The sequence below is a fragment of the Schistocerca cancellata genome, chromosome 3 (genome assembly GCF_023864275.1).
Source record: "Schistocerca cancellata isolate TAMUIC-IGC-003103 chromosome 3, iqSchCanc2.1, whole genome shotgun sequence".
Classification (NCBI taxonomy): Eukaryota; Metazoa; Arthropoda; class Insecta; order Orthoptera; family Acrididae; genus Schistocerca; species Schistocerca cancellata.
In genome coordinates, this window is record NC_064628.1 from 830,553,122 (window position 1) to 830,572,526 (window position 19,405).

A 19,405-nucleotide genomic window follows, 5' to 3' on the forward strand; every position below is an offset into this window, starting at 1 on the left:
AATAGCGATCAAGATGGCGCAGTGGTTATTTACAAACCGTCGCCTGGCCACCCAGATGTACGTTTTCCATGCTTTCCCCCAAGTAGTATAAGGCAAATTCTGAGATGATTCTTTTTAAAATGACACGGTCAATTTCTCTCAATATCTTAGCATCCTTCCCCAACCCGAGCTTGTGCTCCATATTTCATAGCCTCGTCGTGTATGGGATCTTTAATCCTAATCTAACTTGCTCGCATTTTCAAGACGTCTTTAGGGCGATAAGTTTCACACTTGCTCTGATTACATTAGCATCCTACAATAATTGCAGCACATGTACACAGCAGAGAAAATGGTCCAGCTGATATATAGTCAGCTGTACGTCCTACAAAGCAGAGGAAGCAAGTATCGTTCCTCTGGGTAACAAGGCACGTGGGATTTTGAGGAAATGAACTAACGGATTCAAACCGCGTAGGAAGCCTGCAGGGAACATGATGTGACACAATGTGCCAGTAACTTGTAGGTGTCATTTCCATGGTGAGTCCGAGAACCACGCATTTGTGGGAGAACAAGAGGCTGGGAGTGAGGGATAAGTAGGTGCAGTTGGTGCAACCAGCTATCCGACGAAGCAGCCCTGAACCGCCTCCGAATTGGGCACTGCCCCCTAACAGGTTGCTTCCTACCCCACTGTCTGTGATGCCTGTGGCGCGCAAACCACTGCATATCACATTTTAATTAGTGCATTTTTGATTATGATAAGTGGACACAAGTAAATTTAGCTGATGATCTGCCTTCTACTTCAGCTGATGACGAGACGAGTGTGGTAAAACTTTTAAAATTTTGTGAATTGTCAGAAATTTGGCCAGAGTTTTTAAGCTATCTGCTACATTATTTTAGTTCTTTCGAATGCTTTTCCCTTTTTATTGTAAGTTTCAAACCTGGCAAAGTAATTTTCGTTGTGTGCGCGCGCGCGGGCGTGTGTGTGTGTGTGTGTGTGTGTGTGTGTGTGTGTGTGTGTGAGCATGTTTTTAGGACATTATTTATGTTTCTCTCTGCAGTTCAGGTTTTCATAATTTTGGAACCTTAACCGACACTCGTTTCATAAAATTTTAGTGTGGACCCTAAAGACCTTATTGTCATGCGCCCATGATCAATACTGTTTCATCATGTAATCATCATCGCGGCTCCTCATAAGCCGTAGTCCGTGCGAAGCGACGTTGCAGATGGTGTAAAGAGAGATGTCACTGAATGCGAGTGAAATGGAGTGATGAAACTCGCTATACCGTGTGGCAATCCGATGGTAAGTTTTGGGTCTGGGGCATGACTGGAGAGCGTTACCTGCCATCGAGTATAGTGCCAACAGCAAACTGCTGAGGATGGGAATGTTTCTCGTAGTTAGGGTAAGGTGCCTTTATTGTGCTTAAGATTAAAATAACTGTTGGGGAATGAGAAAATATTTTACTGCGTACATGATTGTATCGGCGTCATAATGGATCCTGTCATAAAATAGCATCTATGAGGCAATACTTTGTGGATGATAATGTCCGTGAAATGTTCTAGCCCACACAAATTTCCGACCTGAACCCAGTGGAGCACCATTAGTATGAGTTACAAAGGCTTCGCTCCAGACCTCGGCGTCTCACATCATACCTTCTCTGGTTTTAGTTCTTGAGGAAGAGTGGGTTGCCGTTCCTACAAAGATATTCGGCACCTCACTGAAAGTGTTCCCTGCTAAATTCAAGTCCTCATAAAAGCGAAGGCTGGACACACCGGATATAAACATCCGCTCACATGCGTCCAAACACTTTTCGTGAAATAGTGTATACCGTATTAGACTAACGTTTAAAACGCTGAAGTCTTACTTCGGGATCTTGAAGACGTTGGCCAATGATTTCTTTGACATCGAGGCCACCGCAGCCGCAGCTGGGTTTGAGTTTGCAGGGAGTAATCATTCCATATTTCACTGATTACTCGCCTTGAAAAGATACCGCATGGTTCTACACATATGAGCACGATACGGGATGTACCGAGTCTTCATTCTTGTTGTTGTTGTTGTTACTACTACTGTAGATCCATAATTCTGAAGTCCATACATTTTATTACCATACTCTATGTGCAATTCATCGGCTCCGCAGTGCGCCTGTACCCCAGTACCATACATGAGAAAATAAGTACCTCTCGGTTCTTCGTAATCATAACACTAGTTCTCACTCCTCTATTTTCCTAGCTGTGCTCCTCGATTAAACAAAACCATACGTAAGCTCTTTCGCTATTGCTGCTGTTCGTCTGTGAATTAATGAAATGTCGTGTGGTTAGGGCCTCCCGTCGGGTAGACTGGTCGCCTGGTGCAAGGCTTTTGAGTTGACGCCACTTCGGCGACTTGTGCGTTCATGGGGATGAGAAGATGATGATGACAATACAACATCCAGACGCTGAGCGGAAAGAATCTCCGTCTCAGCTGGGAATCGAGACCGCTACGGTCGCAGGTTCGAATCCTGCCTCGGGCACGGATGTGTGTGATGTCCTTAGGTTAGTTAGGTTTAAGTAGTTCTAAGTTCTAGGGGACTGATGACCTCAAAAGTTAAGTCCCATAGTGCTCAGAGCCATTTGAACCATATTTTTGTCTATCCCTTTACGTCGTGAGTCACGGATGTGGAAGTAATGTATTTACAAATTAAGAAAATGTTATTCCGATAGTCGCTTACATTGTGTGGACGACAAGCGCCGTATTACCGAGACCAGTCCGACTGCAAAAAACCGGTCGGATCGGCCTCTTTTTGCACTGCGGAAACGACAGCGCAGCTTTCGCTGCTATCTACGGATACGCGCGCTCGTCTCAAAACTGGACAAAGTTGCGAATGCCTTCGAAGAAAATGACTGAGCGTAGTCTTGCATCTGAGGTAGATCTCGCAGAGTTGCCTACACTTTGGCCCATTTGATACTGGGAAATGTGTTAAGCATCACAGTTTCATATGGTTACATAGCACGCGACAACTCTATATTCCAATATAGAGTCCCTTCACTGATGAAATCGACAGCTGGAAATATGATGAGCTTTTCAGATTTCAGAGTTCTTACTAGCGTAAGTCCAAGTAGAAAACTCGATTTGATTGTGCAGTTCATCACAATGGCGTACCTGAGTGAATCCCTAAATGAATGTTTTCGTCAACCAGTACTCAATATTTAACATCGAGGTTACTTTGAATTGACGGTTTAGGCTTGTTTAATATCATCAAATGGTTCAAATGGCTCTGAGCACTATGGGACTTAACTTCTGAGGTCATCAGTCCCCTAGAACTTAGAACTACTTAAACCTAACTAACCTAAGGACATCACACACATCCATGCCCGAGGCAGAATTTGAACCTGCGACCCTAGCGGTCGCGCGGTTCCAGACTGAAGCCCCTAGAACCACTCGACCACACCGGCCGGCTAGTATCATCATTAAACTTTTTCGATCGCTCCTCTGCAGCGTCACGATGCAACTTCATAACAATGTAGCGTACTTCCAGAAACTACGAGCAGTTGGAATTGTTTAATTCCATACGGGTGTCCTTGCTATAAAAATGTAATTATATGAATAATCACACACTCCAGTCGAGCCGAAAGTAACGGTGTATAAATGGCGTTTGGAAGCTATTTCTACGTGTAATATCTCATTTTACGAGAATTCTCCGTCCTAGAGAGTCATAATAAATTACAAAGATTTTGTGCTACGAAAGACAGAATTTCCGATTGTCACAACTTCATTAGTACTTAAGTTATAACTATCACTAGAAGTCAGAATTTAGTTATGCTACGCAAGTCATTGGTTATAGTCACAAATTTATTAACAAACCTGTCACTGAGGTTCGATGTCATCTGTGTCTAAGTATCTTTCTTAACAGTCTAAAGTATGTAACACGAACAGATGTAAAAAGGTAAATTGACTGGTAGGTTTGTCACACTACCATCTAAAATGATAAATTTTTGTTTTGGTTTGTCATTTGTTATTATTTCACCAAAAATAAACGATACACTCTTATGAGTGCTGTTACTGAGTCATATTGTCTGTTGATTTCATCTACTCTTTCGGCTGTCTTTATTAGGTTCAGCAATTTTGTCGTCTTCCAATTTTTAATTTCTGTTGAAACGTTTTTCACCCGGGCTACACACGTCTGTGTCACAAATTTTGCAGAGCCATAACTTCATTATTAAGATTACGCTGACAAATGCCGTTGCAGAGAGTCGCCAAGTCGGGGGTATGTTGCACGGTGACTAAACAGGAAAACTGATTTCGGACAGTTTGCTTAAATTTCTCAAACGGATAGCGGATGATTCATCATTAAGGCGAGATCTCATTTCTTGTGCATTCCTTGTTTCAGCGCGTTAGTGCTATGGATAACGTTCTCCAAGTAAAGACGGCCACGACAAATCGTAAACAAATTAATGATTGAGTTTCCAGATTCAACCGACTAGACGTTAGTAAATGCCTCTGATAACGTTTTTGAGCTTCTGCTTATTTAAAAACAAAAACATAAAAAACTGGCTACTTCATAAAAGCTTATTATTTATGATTATTTGTTTCTCAGAATTACCAAATGTTGAGCCTGACTTGCAGACTCCGCAACTCTTAGTTGCTCGGTAGACACTGATATTATATTACGTTCATTATGTAATAAGATGATATACGCTTCCCCTCGTATATCAGATAAAATCACTCCCCAAATATCATACATATAGCTTGCGATTATGTTCTACCTTTCGTTCTATTACCTTTATTATAAAACACTAACTCATTCCTTTCACCATTTAAAGCTGCGTGGACTTCATTCTACATACAGATGTTGCTTTTAATTAGGTATTAAGTTCTTGACGCAAAACGACTTACACCCATTCAGAAACATGACAGAGACCAACTAAGTTACTTGAAACATGTCGATGTGTGGTTATGTAAGTACTTGCCGCAACATGCGAAAGAAAATTCCATACACATTAAACAAGCCAACGTTTTAGTACTCTGAAAAAACCTGTTAATTAAGCTTTCAGTTTTTTTCGCCTTGTGATGCGACTTCTAACAGAAACATCATATTACATCATGGCTTACTGTTAATGAGTGATCCGATGAAGTTAGGAAGAAAGTATTAAATTATCATACGTTATTACGAAATGATGTAACACAATATGAATTATTTACATGTTCAGAATAAGGACATAAAATAAAGGAAATTTTGATTAAATATTCAATTTTATATTTTTGGAGACTGATTTTACTAAGTTTACTATTTTAACGCAAACATACTGGTGCCAATAGCACTATTTGAGTCGACCAGTTGTTCAATAACTATTAATACTAGTTTAAGGATTTGTTATTATATTACTTAATTTTCAAGAAAGGGATATACAGTCTCTCGATAAGCAGTTGGTTTTGAATAGACTAAAACGAAACTTTCGTTCGTCTCTCTTGATATGTTAAGTTTTTACCTGTAACTAGTTCGTCATCTTCATTTCCTTGTATTGAGTGAGCTCTGGACCGAACTGACACATTGTGGGCTTGTATAATCTATAGGGGCACTGGGTGGATATAATTAGGCTTTAAACGATAATTAGTTGAGTTCTGTACCGTAAGACAGCGGAGTGGAAACTACCACCGCTGATCCATGTATTGTAGGCGTGTTGTAGTTTTCAGGGTAGCCGGAAAATGTCCAAATTGTAAGTCTTTATATAACAAAACGCTGTCACCTGTTGCGAAACAGATCGCATGGTCATGACGTTTGTGCTATCTAAATAAGGAACATGTAAGCGCAGATAATTTGCATAATGGCGTTGTGCCTGTAATTAACTACGTTTGTCGCCGATAACCTCACGCATGTGCCTCTTCGTTGAGCATTGTACACGTTCGACTCAGTGACAGACGAACAGAAGCAGTTACAAAATACGCAAACGGAACCGGTTCATTCAACGTACGCAAATGTTTCTTTCGAGCCTAGTGCTCGCCCGAGAATTTTGCCGACGAATATTACAGGCGATCCAGTTCGACGTAGTCTCCGGAACAGAAACCGTACATAAAGCCCTGCCAGCTGGTATCTCACCAACAGCGTACTTATCACGGCAGCGATCAGTTTGGACGTTTATGTTGGAAATCAGTGAGAACAGAAAGAAGACAGGCTTTCTACACTGTATTTGGCAATACGTCGACAGACATTTCGTGATCTTGGCCGTAACACTTCGTCACAAAGTAAAACCGATCCTGATAATTATATTATCCACATTTTAATTCTTTATCGAAATATATAAAGATAAGATAAGATAATTTTCTGTTTCCTTGCCTATCAACCATAGTTTAATCATGGGCTCATGACAAAATAACTAAAATAGCAACCCGTCAAGAATATTTAATGCTTTCCACTCCCTAAAAAAAATGGTTCAAATGGCTCTGAGCACTATGGGACTCAACTGCTGTGGTCATCAGTCCCCTAGAACTTAGAACTACTTAAACCTAACTAACCTAAGGACAACACACACATCCATGCCCGAGGCAGGATTCGAACCTGCGACCGTAGCGGTCGTGCGGTTCCAGACTGTAGCGTCTTTAACCGCTCGGCCACTCCGGCCGGCTTTCCACTCCTACAAACCGCCTCTGCAAAAGCTGCCATTCATGTTAAAGTGCTGTCTCAACCGCACTGGTGAAGTATTTGAAATGCTGTATGTGCGGGAGATGGTAATCAATGACTGTGAAATTTGTAGTTGATCTATTGTGTCCAAATGCGTTGTACTTTAAGGTCTCGTGAATGAATGTATTACTTGCGTAAATGGCAAGCGTAACATTAAAATGCTTGAAAAAGTTCATCACATATGCCCGAGAAACATTTGATTATTCTAGAACGATTTTTTCTTTCTTCAGCGGTGTGCGCACTGGTATTAAACTTTCTGGCTGATTAAAACTGAGAGTTCCTATACTTCGAAGAGCTCTTTCCTAGGCTGAGCTGTCAAAAAAGACTGCTTCCCATCTGGTAGTTGTTGTGTTTTGAGCTAGCTTTGAACAGACTTTCCAACTGTTCTTCCGACTTTCATCTCGAACTCGGGACCTTTGCGTTTCACGGCTAAGTGTTCTACCAACCGAACTACCCAACCACCACTCACGAACCCTCCTCACAGTTGTACTTCCACACGTCCCTCATCTCCTACCTTCCAAACTTCTGATTATTATTTGGCACAAAAACCACACATATTTCTGCCCAGCGGTTTTGGTTGTCTTTATGGTCTGTGAACGTACAGTACCGCCAACTAACCAGCAGTGATCGCCTTGATGAAAGTCGGAAGAACAGTTGGAAATTCTGTTCAAAGCTAGCTCAAAATACCATAACTATCAGATGGGAAGCAGTCTTTTTTGACAGCTCAGACTAGGAAAGAGCTCTTCGAAGTATAGGAACATCGTACCGCAGTGGTAATGTCATACAAAGAAAATTCAGCTAAAAAGAGGGAAGAAATAACATTGTCCGTTAGCCCCGTCATATTTACTCGGTAACCTCCGTGGTAGAATGTGTATGTATTATCTCCTTTTTGGAGAACGAAAATCTCCTCTATTAAAATCAGCAGTGGTTCCATAAACAGCGATCTTAGGATGCTCAACTAGCTCTGTTCGTTCTTGATATCTAGAACGCCCTAGACATTGGCTTTCAGGTTGATGCCGTGTTGCTTGACTTCAAGATGGCATCCTATACAGTTGCGCACTGTTGTTTGGTAAAAAAAAATACGAGATTACCGAGTATCGGACCAGATTCGTGACTGGATTCAGGACTTCCTTCCATATAGAATTCAACACGTCGCTCTTAAAGAATCAACGTAAAGGTAACTTCAGGAGTACTCCAAAGAAGTGTGATAGGATCATTTCTGTGTACAGTATACATAAATCATGTAGTGGATAAAGTCGGTGAGGATGTTGGCAGGTGATGCATTTGTCTATAAGAAACTAGCAACACCACAAGACAGTATCGATTAGCAGAAAGACCTAGAGAGGATTAATCAGTGGTATAGGCTCTGGCAGTTGACCCTCAAAGTAAATAAACGCAGTAATTTATATAGCTCATAAAGAGGCAAAGAAGCCGACTACTATACATTACATTATTGTTTTCAAGTCACTGGATGCACTAACTACATATAAATACCTAAGAGTAATGATCTGGAGCGACCTAAAGTGGAATGGGCACATCAAACAAATAGTAGGAAACGCAAATGCCGAAAGAAAGGAAAACCAAAACACTTGTGCCTTCGGTTCTTTGGTATTGTTCATCAATATGAGACACTTACCATATTGGATTAACGGAAGAAATAGAGAAAATCCAACGAAAAGGGGCGCGTTTCCTCACGGGATCGTTTAGTAGATGCTCCACAAACTTCAGTGGCAGATGTTACATCACGGAGAGGTTTCCGATTGGAATTCCCAGGGAGTACAATCCGGGAACATACTACTTCCTTCCACATACACTCGTCAGCCCTAACAAACATAATAGCCGGTATGTGCACCTTTGGCCGGATTACAGTGGCGACGCGTCGTGGCATGGAAGCAGTGAGCCCTTGGTAGGTTTCTGGAAAGAGTTGGAACCATATGTGCACACACAAGTTACTTAATTCCCATAAATTCCTGGGAGGGGGAGATGAGCTCTGATGCCACATTCAGTCACATCCCAGGTGCGTTCGATCCGGTTCAGATCGGACGAGTTGGGGGGGCGAGCACATCAAGTGGAACCCCCCACTTAGCCGGCCGGAGTGGCCCAGTGGTTCTAGGCGCTTCAGTCTGGAACCGCGCGACCGCTACGGTCGCAGGTTCGAATCCTGCCTCGGACATTGATGTGTGCGATGTCTTTAGGTTAGTTAGGATTAAGTAGTTACAAGTTCTAGGGGACTGATGACCTCAGATGTTAAGTCCCATAGTGCTCAGAGCCATTTGAACCATTTGAACTCGCCACTTCATCACACTCCTGGCATTACGATGTAGCGAATTATCTTGTTGAAAAATGTCACTGCCATCGGAAAACGTGATCTTCAAGAAGGGGTGTACGTACTCTGCAGCCAGTGTACTATACTCCTTGGCCGTCATAGTGTCTTGCACGAACTCCTCTGGACCCATGGATGTCCATGTGAGTATTCCGCAGAGTATAATGGAGCCGCAGCCAACTTTTTTTCCATCCTGCAGTACAGGTGTCAAAAAGCTGTTCATCTGGAAGACGACGGATTCGCGCCTTCCCGTCGGCATGCTGAGTTACCAGACCATGCAATGCTCTGCCACTTCGCCATCGTCCAGTGCCGATGGTTACGCATCCATATTAGTCATAGCTGCCGATGTCAAGCTGCTAACATTCGCTCATGCATGGTTCGTCGGCTGCAGATGCCTATCGTTAGACCTGTTCGGCGCGCTGTGTGTTCAGACACTCTTGCATTCTGCCCAGCATTAACATCTGATGTTACCTCCGACCCAGATCGCCGCCTGCCCTGTTTTACCAGTCTGCCCAGCCCACGACGTCCGACATCTTTAATGAGGGGTGGTCGCCCAACCCCACGTCTGGACACATACGGACAACACCATCGCATGCACCGTGCGTGTCTCTGACTAGCAGTCATTCCTCGCCAGGTGACGCTGTTATCTACTGAACTGGTTTATATCGATAATAGGTCGGTGTTCATAATGCTCTGCCTAATCAGTGTACATCACGCGACGTGCCCACAACGAGAAAATCCTAGAAATTAGAGAGATCGTTAAGATTTATCGGCAATGATTATTCCCACAGGTCATTCACGAGTGGAATTGGGAAGAGGTAATCAGAAAGTAGTTTCAAAAGTACCCTTAGTCTCACATCGTAAGGTGTGTTACGAACTATAGATGTAGAGCTGGATTTTTTTGATTGGGCTAGTCAAACACAAATTTATTTACAGAGAGACACTAAGCTTCTTCGTCATAAATCACCCAATAAAATGAAATAAGAGCGAACTGATAGTGCGTGGGGCAGAAGAAAACATATTAAATTACACACTGACTTCGTAAAGGATGAGTTCCACCCAAGGAAGGTAATTATTGAGTCTGAGAACACAACTTCAAGCAATGAGAATCAGATATTCAACGCTATGTTTCACAGTAGAAAAATGTAAAGCCGTGTACTTTATGAAACGTGAAATTGTATCATAATCCTTTGACTCCACAGTTAAGAAGTCTCAACTGAAAGGCAGGAAGGTTAGAAATTAACTCACGGCAGATGTCAAGATCATTATAGACGTCAAAAGAGCTCATTCTGGCTACGGATAGGGAAAGTGAACGGTTGCGACTCTTTTGGTGGAAAGCCTAAATGGGGAAGATTGATAGTATTTCCACATACGGCCCAGCTTCTTTACTAGGCCGCCGCGTTGGGTTACGACTTGAGGCAGCCATATCATGCAAATGTCAGGAAGTTGCAATGCGTTATACACTGGAGAACCAAAGAAACTGGTACACCTGCCTATAGTCCCCAGCTAGCACGCAAAAGTACCGTAACAAGGCGTGGCATGGACTCCAATAATGTCTGACGTAGTGCTGGAGGGAACTGACATCTTGAATCCTGTAGGGCTGTCCATAAATCCGTAAGAGTACGAGGCAGTGGACACCTCTTCTGAACAACACGTTGCAAGGCATTCCAGATATCCTCAATAACGTTCATTTCTGGGGAGTATGGTGGCCAGCGGAAGTGTTTAAACTCAGAAGGGTGTTCCTGGAGCCAATCTGTAGCAATTTTGAACATGTGGATTGTCGCATTGTCCTACTGGAATTGCCCATGTCCGTCGGAATGCACAATGGGCATGAACAGACGCAGATGATCAGACGGGATTCTTACGTACGTGTCACCTGTCAGAGTCGTATCTACGCGTATCACAGGTCCCATATGACTCCAAGTGCACAAACGCCTACACCAGCGTGAACATTCCGCTTCTCACATGCAGGGCACATGGATTCATGACTTTGTCTCCATACCCGTACACGTCCATCCGCTCGCTGCAATCTGAAACAAGACTCGTCCGACCAGGCAACATGTTTCCAGTCCTCAACAGTCCAATGTCGGTGTTGTCGGCCAAGGCGAGTCGTAAAGCTTTGTGTCGTGCAGTCATCAAGGGTACTTCGAGTAGGCCTTCGACTCAGAAAGCCCACATCGATGATATACCATTGAATGGTTCGCACGCTGTCACTTGTTAGTGGTCCAGCATTGAAATCTGCAGCAATTAGCGGAATAATTGCACTTCTGTCACACTGAACGATTGTCTTCAGTCGTCGTTGGTCCTGTTCTTTCAGGATCTTCTTCCGGCCTTACCGATGTCGGGGATTTGGTGTTTTGCCGGATTTCTTATATCCACGGCACTTTCGTTAAATGGTCGTACGGTAAAATCCCCACTTCATTCCTACCTCGAGAGATGCTGCGTCCCATCGCTCATGCGCCGACTACGAGCGCCACGTTCAATCTTGATAACCTCCCACTGTAGCAGCAGTAACCGATCTAACAACTGCATCAAACACTTGTCTTATATAGTGTAGGCGCTCCGACCGCAGCACCGTATTCGAGGTTTCACCAACATTACATAATGAAGTCTTAAAATCACGGGAATAATTCTTGTGATCACTAGGTGGTACTGTCAGTGTGCGTCGAACAGGTCAGTGGCGGCTTTTTCACTGCATGTTCAATCGGAGTTAGTGTACCCAGAAATGTGGCTAGAATTGAAAGTGCAGAGTTGAAAGCGTGTGCGGGATTGAAATGGATCGAATTAAATGACGAACATGAAATCCAATATAAAAAGCTTCACAAGATAAAATATTAGATGAACGAATGAATAAATCCTAATCAAGCGGATGCGTAGCAAAAGGAATATGCCAACAGGGCACTTGCGAAGAATATCGAGCGCATTCCACATGCTATCCTTTCTTGCTCATCGAAAGTCGTCTTGGAGGAGTACTCCAAAAGCTACGTAGCCACAAGATTCAGCATAGGCGCGAGGTAAAGGCTGAGGAAAGATCACAGCGACTTGAATTCGCAGTTTGATGCCGGACAAAAGACGTCATTATTATGATGTTAATGATGACTATAAAGACGAAGAAGAGGAGGAGAAGGAGGAGGAGGAAAATAAAGGCTATTGCAGCATATTGTTTTCACTGAGAAGCCGACGTTTCTTACTAGCGGAGGGATCAATCGGCCTAAGGCCTTATTTATGGAGTACAGTAACCATAGGAAATATACCGGACCATCTTAGTTTCCCCATAGTGAATGTTTGGTGTGACCTACTTCACGTTGACGTAACTTGGTTTCACTTCATCCCAGAGAACGATGAGACCTGAGACTTTATTTCCTATTAGTTTTAATCCCCTCGAACTGAAGATGAAGATGCTATAACTGGGAATAAGTTTATTTGGATGTGGTAATGAGCTCCACCATATATCACCCTAACTTTGGATGCAGTCTTAATGAGAAGTCTACCAAGTCAGGGACTGAACTGGGTGTTTTAATTCTGTATCCCCCACAAAGCCGTGTTTACAATTCTGGATTGCTTCTTCTTGCGAAATTGCCTTAAACTTCGAACCATAGCTGCAAATGAAACTCCAGAGATACTTCACTTTATATGATCTCAAACTGACTATCGTCTTGACGTATATCTAGCAGTTACTGATACGTACATCCAGACGTACTGAAAAGGATGTAGAACTACGTACCTTTCTGAATACTGTAGTAAAAAAGCTCTTGGCTATATTGAGTGCTATTTTTCATAATGCAGTTTTGTAATCCAAGCATCCTTTTTTTTTTCGATACGATCGAAGCAAGATTACAATGCGCAGAAACAGAGTAAAGCCGGCCGCGGTGGTCTAGCGGTTCTAGGCGCTCAGTCCGGAACCGCGGGACTGCTACGGTCGCAGGTTCGAGTCCTGCTCGGGCATGGATGTGTGTGATGTCCTTAGGTTAGCTAGGTTTAAGTAGTTCTAAGTTCTAGGAGACTGATGACCACAGATGTTAAGTCCCATAGTGCTCAGAGCCATTTGAACCATTTTTTTTAAACAGAGAAAGAAACAAAATAAATACGTAGTCTTTACACATTAAATCCAGTATATTTGCAGTTTCTTTCGCACAACTGCGCTCCACATAATCGAGAGTTTGCTCTAAATTCTTTGTAACTCTGACAAATCTTTCCTACCTATTCCTAAAACATATCTTTTTATGGCAGTTTTTACAAACGGTCTACACTTCACTTCGCTTCGCTTGCATGGGGGCTGTGACAATAAAATTAGGCTAACGACGGTTCACATACACATTCATCCCACAGGCCATCTATGTACGACACAAGAATAAACTGCATTACTTAGCTCAAGGAAGATATAACCTTACGTGCATTTTGGAGGACGGATGTAGATGTTATTAATCGTTGACAGAGAATATGTTTGCTAGAGTTTTATTGAGAGTGCACAACACGATTGGTGGTGTTATTTTTTTTATATAGCACGATCTTTTTGTTGCCCATAGATTGCTGCAAACGTCTCAGGCTTCCATTGACACTGAGCCCACTTCATAACTTTTGGAATCAGGCTGATTCAACAGACGCCGACATCTGTGAGTGTTAAGACTGTCCATTTTTTTACTGTTATTCTATTCAGATATCACAATCAACAAGCCTATCTAACGATTAAACATTAAGTTTTATCCATTGGGTTTTCGTGGGAATGTAGATTCATCCATTTTGCTGTCCAATAGAAACAAACTACTCTTTCTTCAGTCTATATTCTAAGACAAGTCATTCGGTCAGTATTGACTTGTATTTTCCTGCATTTCTCTGGAACCAAACTGATTTTCCCCGAAGTCGGCTTCTACCTGTTTTACCTTTCTTCTGACAATAATACTGTCATTATGTTGAATTAATGGTTGGGTAATATTCACATTTGTCAGTTCCTGTATTATTTCGGAGGTAAATACGCAGATATGAACCCCTCTTTTAAAACAGGTGCATATGCTGCAATCTTATTTCTTCTTTGGGGGACATTTGAATTAGTGTGGTCTTAATTTACGGCTTATGACGACTTTTCGCTTATTTCAGAGATGACTCATTGTGGGTGCACTAACCCCGACAGGTTTCATGTTGGAAGTTGCTATCGTTACGACCATAAATGGGTGGACAAACAAACAATTTTCGCTTCGGGAAGAGCTGGAAAAATCTACCTCGAGAATTGTCACTATCTAAGTTCTTACACAGCGCAGTGGTTACGTTTTACTGAAATTTTTGTTGACTTCTGAAGTAATGTTTGAAATGGGGCATGCCACAGCGTACAAAATTAGAAGACAGTGGAAGATTGCATATCGTAGCTCGCCTAGGAGAACTGAAGTAATGCAAAGTACAAACTAAGGAACTACGCTAAGTGCTTCTTCTAAACTTACATCTGGTAACCGGCGGGGGTATCAGCATGATTCTACTGATGCAAAATGAGGTGAGTTGCAGAGCCAGAGACGTTTGTTTGTCGACTTACGGTCTTAGACAGTCAGAGACATTCTCTGCTATTGGATAAGAATGTGTCAACTACAGTCTGGTTTTCTGCTGCCCGAAGTTTCTATAAGCGGTGGCCGTGATCTTTCGTGTTACTCGTTTGCAGAACTACTCTATTGACGAAAAACCTATAGTTGAAATTACAGCTATGGCTGACGTTTGAGTACATGGCGAGAAATGAAAGTGATTACTATTTCAAAAAAGTTTTTGATTCACCTCAGAAAACTTGGTTTAGTCAAGTATCACACCCTCTTCTACGTCTCAGAAGACTGTTTCTTAAAAGGATAAACCACACATGGAATAAAGTCCTACTTTACTAAATATGGTAAACAAACTATTGGAAATATCAGTGTAGGCTATGTTAGAGATTTTTTTCATTGTTCAGTAATGCAGTATATGAAGAGCCCTAATGTTTCACTGATATTTCCGGATTCACAAATAATGTTTGCAACAAGTGATAGACGCAAACAGTTGTTTTTGCAGTATACATAATACTCTCAACTTTCTTATCTGTCAAGCTATTGCAGCAACTAAGGTTTACATAAATGGAACGATGTGTCTCCGTTAAACCACTAGCGTGTCGGTCAAACAGCCTGAAAATGTACTAGATGTAACGTAGAACTCTGCTAGCACGTCTCCATTACAAGCTAAACTTTGCGTAACATTCACTCGCGGTAGTCTTACTTCTTAAGAACATCTGAATGCCGCTCAGAAATTTATCATTATATCATGTCTAAATAGCATAGTCCTGTAATTTCAACATGTCACAACTCCACCAAGATCTGCCTTTATTTTGTTTCTTTTTCGTTTTCGTTCAAGCTGTAGACAAATGTACCACTGTGGACTCAATTCTACATTTGTCTTATCCATCTTCTGTCTAATCTCACAACCTTTCTTCTCCCTTGTGTGCAATGTAGAGCATTATTTTAGATTACCTACATCAACTAGATATTAGCCGGCATTCTCCGGTTACATTTACCCTACTCTGTCATTAGCTAGAGAAGGGAAGCGTAAAAACAAACTAAGTTCATTTATATCAGTAAAAATGTAAATACATTTTCAAACTTAAAAAGTAATATCCAATGTAAAATTGCTTTAAGAAAAAACTTGATTATCCCTCTCTTAAGGCCAGCCGCTGTGGTCGAGCTGTTCTAGGCGCTTCGGTCCGGAATCACGCGGCTGCTACGGTCGCAGGTTCGAATCCTGCTTCGGGCATGGATGTGTGTGATGTACTTAGGTTAGTTAGGTTTACGTAGTTCTAAGTCTAGGGGACTGATGACCTCTGATGCTAAGTCCCATAGTGCTTAGAGCGATTTTAACCATTTGAACCTCTCTTAAGCAAGCAACATAAAATGGGATGAATATGACGAACAAATCCATTCAACACTACTTGATAGAGTGCTCCTCTGATTTGATTCGAGACTAGTAATGTTTATCTTACATTATTTTTGGGTTGGCTCGTCCTGACCCCTCAAACAGGCTAGGTGTGAGATCCCGGAATTACTTTTTACATGTGGTAAACCGTACATTGCAAAATTTGATGAAAACTGTTCCTGGAATCCCAGAATTATGATCATGTATCATAACTTCTCCTCTACACTCCTACCCCGCAAGTTGGGTTCTAAGGGTGTTGTGCTATCCCAGCAGTTATTGTCTCGTAGAATTAAGTAACTTGTGTACCAAATTTGCTTGTAATTGCTCCAAGTGATCCACATCCATTATGGGGCACACACACAAACACACACACACGCCAGAGAGAGAGCGCACGCGCGTATACACAAGCACAAACCATCTTTTTATACATGTCGATATCATTGTGGATGAAAAGATTGAACGTTCAAACACGCTGCTAAAAATTTGCTCCTAGCGTTATCGATTTATCATAAATGTAATGTTGCTGTGATATTACGAACACTTTATTAAGTGTTACTACTCACACGGTAAATAGCAGTTGTTAAAAAAGTAGGTTTTGAAATGCGAAAATGAATAGTAAATTGTGTATATATTGTAGCCACACGTAAACCTCAGACCATGAAGTGCCATGCAAATAAATTTCTAGTCTAACATTTGAGCGAAAGGATAGAAATTCATCGTTTACAATTATGATGCGCAACTATACTTTAAAGGTTGCACTATGACTCATTTTAAAACAAGTTTCTTCATGTTTCTAAAAATTGTGCGTCCTTATTCAAATGAATTGCTTCATACAAATCACCACATGCAGTTTCCTTCCATAAATTTGGTCTTTAATAACATTCCTTCTTATACTAAAATGTAGACTTTCACGGCCGGAAATATCATGTCCATTATAATTATCCGGGCTGTTATGCCGTGGTCGGTTGACGAATTCTGTGGTGATTCCCAACGTTTCGTCTCCGACTGCGGGAGACATCTTCAAGGGGGTCCGTAGCTTGATGGAAGGTCCAACACACACACTGGCTCGCTACTGACTGTCAGTAGCGAGCCAGTGTGTGTGTTGGACCTTCCATCAAGCTACGGACCCCCTTGAAGATGTCTCCCGCAGTCGGAGACGAAACGTTGGGAATCACCACAGAATTCGTCAACCGACCACGGCATAACAGCCCGGATAATTATAATGGACATTCCTTCTTATGCCGCAACACGACGTGGCATGGACTGCACTAATATTTGAAGTAGTGCTGGGGGGAATTGACGCCGTGAATCCTGCAGGGCTGTCCATAAATCCATAAAACTTCGAGGGGGTAGAGGTGTCATCTGAACAGTACGTTGTAGGGCATCCCATATATGCTCAATAATATTCATGTCTGGGGAGTATGGTGGCAAGTGGAAGTGTTTAATCTAAGAAGATTGTTCCTGGAGCCACTCTACAGCATTTCTGGACGTGGAGGGTGTCACAGTGTCCTATTGGAACTGCCCAAGTCTGTTGGAATTTTAATGTGCAAACTAAATTTTTGATTCGCATGCTTTCTTACTGTTTACCTGCAAATAGATAGCCGTTTCATCAAGCTATTCCATCAGATTGAGATTTTATAAATGGGCACCACGTCTGCACACAAATCACCTAATTCCCGTAAATTCCGGGAAGGGTGGTCATGAGCCCTGACGCCACGTTCAGTCACGTTCTAGATGTGTTCTATCGGGTTCAGATCTGACGAGTTGGGGGGCCAGCCTCGAGCCACTCGATCACACACCTAGTGATGGCGCATTGTCGTATTGGACAATGCCACTGCCGTCGGGAAACGTGATCGCCATGAAGGGGGGTACGAGCTCTGCAACCAGTGTGTGGTACAATCTGGCCGTCGTAGTTCCTTGCACGAGCTCCCCCGGACACCCGGATCCCCGCTTGAATGTTCCCCAGAGCATAATGGAGCCACCGCCAGCTTGTCTCTGTCCCGCACTACAGGTGTCAAGAAGCTGTTCCCCTGAAAGAGACGGATTCACGCCCTCCCATCGGCATAATGAAGAAGGTATCGGGATTCACCAGACAATGCAACGCTCTGCCACAGCTCCATTTCAGTCGTAGTTGCCGATGTCGTGGTGTTAACATTAGCACATTCACGGGTCGTCGGCTGCGGAGGCCCATCGTTAGAAGTGTTCGTTGCTAGAGATGGGCAAAACTGTTCTTTTCAGAGATTGGATCTGAACTGTTCACTCCCTGAAATGAATTAGCTCTTTTTCATGACTCACCACTCATTTACAATAGAAAATAAATGGAAGGCACATTGCCCTTTAAACTTGGTTTATTCCAGTACTATACCTGTATTTTGATCTTATTTGATCCTATTTTGAAGTAACACAGATAATGAGTAAGAATTTTGTATTGTTTATTGAAATTTCCACGATATGACAAAGTTTTTGATTATTGATTTATTTTGCAGTATCGTGGTTTTTTGGGTGATCAGAAAATGTTGTAACTTGAGATTTACATTAACAATATATTTGGCTATAACGTATTAAAATTTCATTAACCTCATACAAATACATCGCAAGCCATATATTTTTAAAGTGAACGTTTCCTTCCGAAGACGCCTAAAATCGCAAAATCCGTACCAGAATAAGAAAAAAATATATAAATTTGACTGTAAAACGAAAGTGCTGCATATAGCCTTACGCAGAATAAAACAAGGAAAATATTGGTGTATCACATTTTGCGATACGTTTATCGGTTCGCTCGTAATTAAAGCGTAAATTCGAGTGTCCATAATAAAAATCCTATAGTAAGAGGAGTCATCAGGAACCTAATCTAATCAGTTTAAACTAATAAAAATAAAATAAAAACCATTGATGTATACATAACATAATAATGTAATATACATAGCGGTATTACTACGAAGAACAATATCCAGTAGGGACGAACTCCGATGCAGAGGCGATGAGTCAAGCAGGTCGAGCCGCGAGCTGTATTACTGCGTGAGCTGAGACCGCAGAGACCACAGTGACACCTGAGTCGCTTTGCTCAACGCTCTGGCTAGAGTCGAGACAGTGGGGTGAGCGTTGAGTGGGCGAGTTCCGAGGGTGGGGGGAGCGGTGAACTCACCTGCTCCGAGACAAATCGTCCGTTCCCTTGCGAGCAGGTTGTTGCAAGTAGTTCCTATGTTATCCGCTAGGTGGCTCTCTGTCCTATTGCTCGCATCAACTGCCCAGAGGGCAGGACGTGCGACTGAAACGATCGCTGACAGAGTGTGATGCGAAGTTACGCTGCGCCAGACACTGCACGGCAGATGACGCACAGAGAGGGCACGGCATATGTGAAACACAAAATCCAATGGGGCACTGCACAATGCAGGCAGCCAAGGTAGAAGCTGGGCAGAGGCCGGCGCTGGCTGTGTTGTGTGGCGTGCACTGTGCTCTGACTAGCAGAGGCGCTGCTGATATGCTCCGTCTCTCTCTCTCTCTCTCTCTCTCTCTCTCTCTGCCGTGGGAAACGTTTGGA

At 42.5% G+C, this 19,405-nt stretch overlaps 1 protein-coding gene across 1 annotated transcript in view; it reads left to right on the forward strand.

Annotated features, from left to right (window-relative positions):
- The window catches only part of LOC126176597 (homeobox protein B-H1-like), a 521,496-nt gene that overhangs the window by 102,122 nt on the left and 399,969 nt on the right, over positions 1-19,405 (forward strand). The window contains exon 3 of the mRNA XM_049923758.1: positions 13,479-13,565. Coding sequence (XP_049779715.1) covers positions 13,479-13,565 — 87 coding nt within the window. The remainder of the gene's footprint in view (positions 1-13,478; positions 13,566-19,405) is intronic.